General features: G+C 32.0%; 3 protein-coding genes across 4 annotated transcripts in view; 2 read left to right on the forward strand and 1 right to left on the reverse strand.

The window, feature by feature from the left end:
* The window catches only part of LOC125826403 (deSI-like protein At4g17486), a 554,011-nt gene that overhangs the window by 34,400 nt on the left and 508,877 nt on the right, over window positions 1-10,734 (forward strand). The window lies entirely within an intron of this gene.
* Window positions 1,212-4,824, forward strand: LOC125826685 (uncharacterized). Its single transcript, XM_049506040.1, has 12 exons — window positions 1,212-1,308; window positions 1,632-1,716; window positions 2,226-2,277; window positions 2,396-2,416; window positions 2,713-2,766; window positions 3,466-3,516; window positions 3,621-3,683; window positions 3,864-3,929; window positions 4,050-4,088; window positions 4,176-4,298; window positions 4,394-4,486; window positions 4,642-4,824. The coding sequence occupies exons 1-12, from the start codon at window positions 1,215-1,217 to the stop codon at window positions 4,822-4,824; spliced, it is 924 nt and encodes a 307-aa protein (XP_049361997.1). The 5' UTR covers window positions 1,212-1,214.
* On the reverse strand, window positions 5,213-9,634 carry LOC125826393 (phosphatidylglycerophosphate phosphatase PTPMT2-like). Its single transcript, XM_049505705.1, has 6 exons — window positions 8,900-9,634; window positions 7,605-7,727; window positions 6,881-6,974; window positions 6,087-6,169; window positions 5,914-6,003; window positions 5,213-5,763 (listed from the first exon to the last, which is right to left on the reverse strand). The coding sequence occupies exons 1-6, from the start codon at window positions 9,173-9,175 to the stop codon at window positions 5,392-5,394; spliced, it is 1,038 nt and encodes a 345-aa protein (XP_049361662.1). The 5' UTR covers window positions 9,176-9,634; the 3' UTR covers window positions 5,213-5,391.

The raw sequence follows: 10,734 nt of genomic DNA on the forward strand, positions 1-10,734 counted from the left end.
ATGTACTAATTAACTTTTCTCTTGAAATATTATATATACTATATTGAGAAACAAAACAAAAAAGTTACGAATTGTCAGTGTGGAAAAAAGCCATAAAATAAAAGACACGAAATAAATAAAAAAATAACAAGATGAAAGGTTTTTAGAATTAAGCGTAAGTATCAAAATTATTCGAAGGAGAAAATGTGGTATTGTGTTTGTAGGGGAAAAAATATAGTATGTTTTTTTTAAAATAAATATTCTTTAATCCTTTTTTTTTTTTTTTTTTTTGTGAAATAGAAGATAACATTGTTTTAAATGCAAATGTTTTTGAAGATTATTATATATCACATTAAATATAAACGTTTCATGTTCTACAATTTTAATATTTAAATGTAAATGAAAAATATAAGATGAAATTAATGATATTAATAAATATCAAATTTGTATGGAATATATTGTAATACTTACTAAATTTGGAGAGTAGTTTTCTAAAATTAGTTGACTTAACTATAGTTATGATATTTGTTAATATAATATAATCTTGACCTTTAAACTTTAAATATGACACATGTCTCTAATCTAGACGTGCACTTAACGAAATGGAGGGAAGGGGTAATGAAGGGGAGCCGGACCCAAATCGAACATCAGTATTTGAATGAAAATAAATATAATTATTTCTATGTTCATGCCATATTGACATGCATCAACAGATCACACAACCTAGTTTAATAATTATACTAATATCGAAAAAGGATATGTTTTTAACGATAACAACATATTCAGTATAATCTTATAAGTGGGTCTGAAGAAGGTGATGTGTACATATCTTACTTCTATCTTATGAAGATAGAGAAATTTTTTTCGATGGACCTCCGTAAAAAAAAAAATGCACATATATGACATTAACCATTTTTTTTCCTCTTTTTCTTTATCTTGATTTGTCAAAAAAAGGAAAAAAATATAAACGTGATAACAAAAAAACTATCCTTAATAATTAGACATGATTACAATATACAAGGTAAAAATCAAGTAGATTAATGAAAAATAAAAAATTGCCAAATCAAACTCTTCCAAAAAAAATTTGAAATAATTATAAAAACAAATAAAGTAAATTTCAAATATTTTATTTATACACTGATTGCTTCAGAACTAGTACTATATATATCCAGCTTTAAGAACCAAAAACTTTCGCAGCACATTTTCTCCATTAAAAGCTTTAAATAAAATTTCAAATGGCTTATTTATGCTCAGAAAATTTCATCTTTATCATTTCAATCTTCTGTTCCATATGTTTTTCTTCTTCTATTCCTCTCATAGTATTGCATGGTAAATTTTTTATTTATTTATATGTATATATATTGTCATTTTTGTAACTACATGTTGTTTTTCTTACGTCGACTATCATTTTGTTTTGTTGTTGTAGTTACTATCTTGTTACTATCTGTTGTTTTGTTATTATGTTATTTCGTATGTTTATATTACTTCTTTAGATTGTTTTTCCTTGGATCGAGGGTTTATCAGAAATAATTTTTCTACCTTTGAGATAGAAATAAGGCTTGTGTACTATATTCTTCTGAAATCACACTTTGTGAAAAATACTGAATATGTTATTATCGTTGAAAAACGATTTTCTTTTTGGTTGATGGCAGGACTAGGAGAGTCTTGCAACGATGCAGGAAGTACATTTTACACGTCACAACTCAGTCTCTTGTCAAAATCCAATGGTTACTGCTTGTACGTTTTTCAAAAAAAAATCCCTTATTAGTAGCATATTATTTTATAATCGTATAGTCTCTTATTTTTCAAAGTGTATTAATATTCGTTGTTTTGTATTTTGTTAATTTTGGTGTTATGTTTATTTTGTAATCCTATTTCGAAAACTTTTTTTTTTAATTTAGTGTGTATCAAAAATAACATCTCTACCTTATAGATGTAGAGATGGGACAATTACATTGAATGTGTTATTATTATTATTTTTATTCTTTTTCAATTTTAACTTCAAATACTTATTTTTTTCATTCCAAAGTGGTCCTCTTCTCATGCATGAAACAATAGTGTAAAATCCATATTTTCGGTTCACCTCCAAATTCATTATAATTGTCATTGTCAGTATACATAACTTAAATTCTCGTAATGACAATTTTTTTGACATATATGATAATTACTTTATATATTTTCGTATATTACTATTGTTTTTACTAGTATCATTTATGAATGTTTGGATTTTTTTTCTTTTTTGGCAGAGAAATTGGAGATGGAGTGTATAGTTCCTACTATATGCCTCTAGAAAATCAGGTAACAATTGATAAAAAGTAGTGATTCTCATTATTTTGATTGGATTATTAATTGCATATTAAAATTCTTGTGAATTGTAATCTGTGCCTTTCTTTTTTTGCCCATGCTGTACTTGTAGGTTCAAATTGCTTGTGAAAAGGTATTGAGCCTCCACTAGATTATTCTTTTATCTTCTTTTAGTTAATAAAATAATACTCTCCCCGTTTAATAATAATTGTCCACTATGCTAAAAATAGTTGTCCAACAATACTTGTCTAATTTAGAAAATTAAGAGATAATTTATATTTTGTGACTATTACCCCTATTATTTATTGTTTCTTAAGACTGTGTCAAGTCAATAGTGGACAATTATTGTTAGACAGAGAGAGTAATAAATAAACAAATAAATGAAAAAGAGAAATATATGGAGAAATTTGAATGTGAATTGAATTACAGGTGAAGGGAATGAAGGAACTTCAACAAGGTTACAATATAGTTGGTCTTTCACAGGTAAACTCATCTATAATCATAAATGTGTCTCCCTTATGATATGATAGATTCTGGTGTTCGATCCAACTTTCGTGCATTTTGACTAATTTTACAAGATACCAATACTCAGGGGCATAGCTATATAGTCTTTGGACACCCTTCGTCAGAAAATTATATCGTATAGACAAGTAAAATAATACACAAAGTGGTAAATAACGTATTATGAACACTCTTAACACAACAAGGTGTTGTAGCCTAGTGGTTTAAGGTGCCTTGAAAGAGCCAAGCCTTTGCAACAGCTTTAAGCCTCTCTTTTTTCAAATTTTTTCATGTATATTTAAAATTTCTAGTGCACTTAATCAAATTTTTTCATGTATATTATGTACTTTTTTACAAATTTTATGTATATTACGTAGTTTAATTTTAAAATTTCTGGTGCACTCATTAATCCAAAAGAAAAAATGTACTCGTGTACAATTTCTGGACACCCTTCGTAAAATTACTGGCTACACCATTGCCAACACTTCCCATTAGCATCAACAGAGATGTCAGGTAACTTTGTCCACCAAGGCTCGGACAAATAGAAAGAATCACCTAGTGTTTATGTCTGCACTGAAATTTAAACCTGAGATTTCATGACTTTCAATCACTTCTTCGCTTTAAAAAAAAAAAGATGTGTCAATCTATATTTTATTTATATATTCATGTTTTTTTTTTCAGGGAAATATGGTAGCCAGAGGACTTATAGAGTTCTGTGATGAAGCACCTCCAGTGAGAATTTTAACAAATATATTATCTTATTATTTACATTATTTATTTCAACATTTTTTCCCATTTTGTGATTATTATTTTTTGGAACTAAAATTGTGCCACAGGTCAATAACTTTATCTCAATTGGTGGACCTAATGCTGGCATTGCTTCTGCTCCTGCTTGCACTGTATGTAATTTTGTTACAACATTAATATCAATCATAATCAGAGATCTCAAATTAGAATCTTAAATATGATTTTCCGATATAAATACATAGTCGGGTACCAAATTCCTTTTGCAAAGAATGATAACTGCTATAACTTAAAAATACTAACTAGCAAAAATATTTTTTGTTATTAATTGACAGGGTAACCCTTGGTGTGATGGAGCTGGTGGTATTTCTGGAATTGGAATATATTCTGACTATGTTCAAGTATACTATCTTCAAATGTTACTCTTTATTTATTTATTTTTATTTTTATTTTATTATAATGTTTTTTCAAGTGATTTTTTTCTAACTCTATCAATTTTTTAATTAATATGCAAATCTTAGACTCACTATGCTCCTAGTGGCTATATCAAGCTTCCAAATGTGAGTAATTCTTGTTTCTTTGTTTTTCTTCCTTTTTATTATTATTTAAATTTAATATTTTTAAAAAATATTTTCTTTTTCTCTCAGGATATTGCTGGATATTTAAGAGGTTGTAGATATTTGCCAAAGCTTAATAATGAAATTCCTAATGCAACTAATCCAATTTATAAGGAACGTTTCACTAGCTTGCAGAACCTTGTTCTTATCATGGTACATTTCACTCTTTTTTTAAAAATAAAATAAAATAAATTTAACAATTTACTTACTAAATAATTAATCCCATTTTATTTTTAATATCTTTACAGTTTGAAAATGATAATGTTATAACTCCAAAAGAAAGTTCTTGGTTTGGCTTTTATCAAGATGGAACCGACTCTCAAATTTTGCCACCACAACAGGTAACACTATTTCCCTGTTTAAATTTTAAATTTGAGCCGAGGGTTTATCCGAAACAACCTCTATACTCGTAGGGGGTGTAAGTCTGCGCACACACCATCCTACGGTTGTTGTATATAAATTTTTTTAAAAAAGGAGATGATTTTTTTTTTGGCAGACTAATCTTTATCTAGAGGATACGTTTGGATTACAAACATTGGATAAAGCTGGAAAAGTGAAGTTCATAAAGTTACCAGGATATCACTTAGGAATGGATATTCAAGAAATGCAACAAAATGTTGTCCCATATTTGATTGATGGAGCACAAAAGAATAAAGCTGATGCTCAAGTGGGACATTGATTTTTTTAAAGAAAAATCTTGTAGTGGTCCATGGAGAATAAAAAAAACTACTACTATTAAAGTATCTTTAAGTACTCTTAATTTGGGTAATTTTGGGTCTCTTGAAGCAATAATTTATTATTGAGTCATTTCACATTATGGGATAACTATGCCTCACTGCCAAACGAGTTAAATTAATCATATAAAACTTCATTGTCCATGTCGCTCTATTTAAGTCTGTCTCGATCAAATATGATAAATCCTATCCTGAAAAAAAGAGTGATGTTAAAGCACCAACTATATATATCAAGATTCAATGCAAATGGTTACTTGGTGTTTGCTGGAAATAAAACAGAAAAAATAGGTTCTAGCTGAGTGAATTAACAGACAGATTGTTAAGAAACTTCGCATAAAGAGCTATATATATATACATATACTCAAACTTCTCATTTGCAACTTGAGAAGTATATCGTATTTACATAGAGAACGTCGAGGTTTTATGGAAGAGTAAGCTGAAATAGTAGACACCTTAGCTTGTAGCATCTTAATATTTTATATATACAGAAGAAATATGTACAACTTATTAACTTAAGAAAACACATGTATATCTACAGTAAAACTTTCCAGCTGCTTGCTCTCTGCAGTCACCTTCTGATTTGGAATCTTCTGGTCAGTGTGGCAACGTAACCACATACAGGAGAGTCTTGCTAAGGCTGCCCCACCAGCAACTCGAACCCTGTAAATCAAATTCAAATCTGCCCAAAGCTCAGATCCAGCCACCCTAGAGTCAAGGCTTGAACTATATCCATCTAGATCTGTTTCGGTTATCACAACTACAGCACCATCATCGAAGGCTAGCAAATTCCGTCTGGAGAAGATTGAGCTCCGTGGGATCATACTAGTCAAAGGGGTAGAACTGTATGACTTTTTCACCATGAGATGGTAAAAATCCTGGACAGCCTGATAATCAGTGGGAAAACAGAATCAGCAACAATAGCCAGAAAAATAAAAACCAAGTCAACTGGATTATCTACCATCAATCTCATTAAAGGAGAAAAATCATGCATCTTAGAGAAAAAGGATCAAAATATGAGGTAAATCTTGAGACACCTGTCGCTGGGTAGAGGCCAAAAGCACCCTTGGACGAATTGACTTCACATAGTTATATGCATCATTTGGTGTCATCTGCTTGTACTTAACCTACAAAACGAAAGAAACTTCAGAAAGAAAATGGGTAAAGTGATCTTTAAACAATCCATTCAAACAAGTCTTAGTTTACCCACCAAGTAGCATAAGACAATGGTCGTGCTACGTCCTCGACCAGCCTTGCAGTGCACGTATGTACTTTGTCCATTGGAAGCATTTTCTTCAAAGACAAACAAGAAAATTTTATTTAAAGGCTTAACCTACTAGTAAACTCTCCTCTGGGGAGGGGGGGGGGGAAGGTGTCGAGGTTCAATCTTGATTAGGTAGGAAGGAAGAGGAGAGAATACAAGAGGAAAAGCATAGAAATTTACTAAACCAGGGCTAATTTAATGGAGTTTTGTACTCACCCATATTTGTTTCCATAGAAAGCAACAAAACAGAAAACAAGCCACCAAACAAAGGGACAGACACCTCAAAAAGTACTATATCTAAATAGAAGACCAGCAACTTAACACATGTACTCCCCCAATCCCATTTTAAGTCATAATCACAATTTAGTGAGTCAAATAAATATTTGATTGGACCGGTATTGTTGACTTTTACTTAACAATGACATTTGAATTTGTAAAATATTTAACATGTAGTTTAAGGTACTTTTTATCATAAGTCTCAAACATAAAATTTGATTATCGAAGAATCCCTGTCAACCCAAGAATTGGACACTTCAACCCTCAGACTGTCATTTTTGATATGATGGAAACGCTCATAGTTCCAGAGTTGAAAAAATTAGATGAATCTCAAGATGGTAAGTGACTGATGTCGTGACAAAATACCAAAAACATCCAGGAATTAAGGTCAAGAATGTTGACAATACTGTAAAAATCAACAAACTAATTAAAAAAGGGAGCCAAAGGGCTGGGAAGCTACGCACCATGGATGAACTCTACTGCTTGACATATATTATTCAGAGATGGGGCAAATAAGTAATCTCTTGTTGGGAGAACCAAATGACGAATACCATGAGCCTGCGAGAAGTAATAGATAACAATAATGTGAAGAAAAAGAAAACTTGATCGTGTAATGGGAAGGAAATTTAAATAACAAATCCATAATTTAAAAGTATTTGACCTAGACAATTAGTTATTACTGAAAAGTAAAACGTGGGAATTAAGAAGTGACAGACTTCTGTACTGGGGTAAGGTAGGAAGGAAACAACTACTGTATCCCATATTTATATAATTAATACCAATGGTAATACCATGAAGAAGATCAGAGCACAAACAGTAAATAAGGTCCTGAAAAAGGGTCACTATGGACAGTTGGACCGTTTCATCAAAATATGTTTGGTGCACGTACAGCCTCCTCAGCTAGTGCAATGCTACTCAAACATACTTAATTTGTGTATTCCAATTTCATAGGGATACAAAAGAAATAAGAGGAAGGAGAGGCTTGAATGAAGCCTGACTTTTCATTTCTTTCTATTTAGATGAGGAATGACCAAGTTATATTTTAAGTGAAGCATAACAGAAAGATCAAGCAAAGGGGTACAGAAGAAATAAGGAGAAGGGTCCTGAAGGTTATACTTGAACTGACTTATCTTTTAAGTGAAGCATAACAGAAAGAATAAAACAAATATCAGAAGTTCAAGAACTAACCTCATATAAAGATGTCGGAACTAAAGTCTCATATGGCTCATTTAGGGTGACGACACCGGAGACACCAAGCTCCTTTAGCCTTTTCACATCAGATTGGAAAGGGACAGCACCTAATAACACAAACTAAACAGGATATTAAGTCAGTACTACAATCTTGTTATACCGTAAAATATTGGAGTACAAACTACTAACTAACTATTCACTAAAAAAGAATTTGAAAGAATGAACATCAATCAACCTATGCGATCTTCCAAGATGGTCAATGCATACAAGCAAACTTAATCTCCAATGTGAAGATAGATGCATATGGAATTACAAGAAATGCATTTCAGCTTATATCATGTAAGTTAAAGATGTAAGAGCACATTCCTTAATATCCCTATAAGCAAGTAACTGGTGGAGAAAGATTGTACGACATTCAAAAAAAATTGCAGGAAATGTAAGAGTTAATCTGGGATGATACTAGTGAGAGTAACTAACTTTATAGCAATGAAAAGAAAAGAAGAGCTGAACAAGTTTACTATTTGTCCATATCCTGAACAAGTTTACTATTTGTCCATCTTCCTGGATAACTATACATCCTTTGCCACTTGTCACAGATTAGTGATTAGAGGCAAATTTATTTAAGAAGATTACCACAGAAAAAGTATTAGTTCCCATATGTCATTGTCTTGTCATTCCAGGACAGACAAGTTTTATCATCTTGCTAATGCGTTTGATACAGAGTACTGTATTGATCTTATTATATTCCTTTTTTATTATTGAAAAGCATGCCCAGATAGAAATTAAGATTGATATTTCTACAAAATTCAGTTCCACCCATCTTTCTGAATAACCATGCATATAGTACTATTATTCGTTATTCATGACTTAAAAGTTCAGCAAGATGTTATAACAGTTCAACATCAGCAATCAAAGTAATCAACTTTAATGAAACTGACATTTCCAAAGCTTTTCAGAAAGACCTATCCTGCCTCGAATGACAATTAATTAGAATGAATTTCTAATATAACTAGTTCAAACTTTATCAATACATTACATGCGTTAACATTTGGATACGCAATAGGGATTGCACATTATAAGCAAAAACATTCCAACTTAGCTAAACAACTATTGAAGCATACTGACGTCATTTGCACATTGACATAGATCCATATAAAGACAACAGAATTCACTACACGTGTATACATTAAAGGGGAAACAACAATAACAACAAGGCATTCATTACAAGTGTATACAGTATATCCAGGACAACAAAAAAATGTCAAAAGCAATACTGAAAAAGGTTGTTATACCTCATCAATCCAGTCCCACCAGCGAAACTCTACCTGAATCTTGTTCCTAACAACATTGTAGAGAAGTGTTGGGTAAAACAAGGCCCGAGCCCCAACTCCAACCATGACCCTCCTTACATCCAACACAACAATAGCATTCTTGCCACTACTACCACTAGAACACAACACCTTACCATCAACAGATAATTTCTCTGCCTTCTCTATCACTCCACCCACCACCACCTCCTCCTTCCCAGCCTCCAGCTCTCCTCCCTTCTCTTCCTCTATATACATCATAATACTTGGAAGACAAAAAAAGAAATTATATACAACCCACTGATCAAAAACAAGATGCAGAACACACTTACAAAAGAAAATTTACACAACGCACTGATAAACAAAGTGCAAATTCCACAAACTTCCACCTAAAGTTTCAAACTAAGAGACGACTCTCTTCAAAATCAACATACAAAAAAACCGACCCTTCTCTCAAAATTAGGCAAATTATCTGTGAAACGGATCTGAGTCGCTGAAATTGCAACAAAGGTTCAAACTTTGATTGAAATCAATATAGGGCTTGCAAATTTTGACCATATTCAGAGAAAAAGGTATCAATCGGACGGCCAAGATCTGGCGGAGATAGCTGAGACCCTCGATTTGCAAAAGCAATTGAATTGGAATCGGTAAAAGAGTGGAGATAGCTTGGAATTGAAGAACCCTAGATAATACTCTACTTGAGAATTCAGATTGTCCCCTCTGTATATGTGTGCCACGAAATTTCAAACATTTTAATAAATATAAAATTAATTAAAGTAAATTTTGTAAGAGACGGTGACGTGCAAAACCCAAACTACAATTTACGAATCACATTTAAGGCCCTTTTATTTGATTGGATGACCTCGTTGTTGCCCCATACCTTATGCTAAGTGCTTATAATTAGTTAGTTAGTATTTGTTTCAGATACTAATTGTTTTTATTTTTGGGAATCCTCGGTTGTTATCTTTTTAGGTGTGCACACATATTTGCACTAAATAAATCCATTTATTTATGTGCAATAATTTGAAAACCGCATAACATATGTAAACGGTAAGTGTTTATTCAAAAAATGATATAACTTAATTTGTTAAGTAATTTATGGACACGTGCGTTAGATTGATCTTAGTAATGAAATGTTGCATAAACAAGTGTTTTAATCGAAAAACTAGTGGACCCAAACATTGATTGCCTAATGGGGTAATATAGAGAATAAACTTAGGTAACTCATTTTATAAGGTTCGAATCTCTTCTAGTCTTCCACTAGAGCACTAACTCTTTGATCGCATACCGGACGTTGAGAATCTAAGGATATTGGGACTCTTATGAGTTGGGGCTTCACTCCTTGGTCCGGTCATGGATGGGGTTCGCTCGACATTTTTTGACCCATTTTACCTATACAACAAGCAAATTGCAATGACTCGATTGAAAAGGCATAGGCCGAAAAATCAATCTCTGACTTCCCTTATGAGATATGAACTGCACCAACTCAGCCATCCTTGTTACTAATATATTTTCCATAACAAATTGAAAAAACAGGTTTGCATTCATACAGAAATTACAAGTTACAAGATAATGTTTGGTCCTTATTTTCTTCCTCCAAACAAACTATCTCTGCCTATCAATCTACGCCCACTTACTACTGGTAGTTAGGAGGTGCATTTTACAGTAGAAATAGAGTGGTCTTCACAATCGACAATCTCAAAGCATGACAAAACACAAGTTTCAAAAATCGATAACATACATGAGAGGCATTCGAGTTAGGATGCAGATGAAGCAATGTACTAAACCATTAGTTGGTTTAGTGTGCAAAACTGTTGCTG

This window comes from Solanum verrucosum, unplaced genomic scaffold (assembly GCF_900185275.1).
Source record: "Solanum verrucosum unplaced genomic scaffold, falcon-dt-bn FXZP01000060.1, whole genome shotgun sequence".
NCBI lineage: Eukaryota > Viridiplantae > Streptophyta > Magnoliopsida > Solanales > Solanaceae > Solanum > Solanum verrucosum.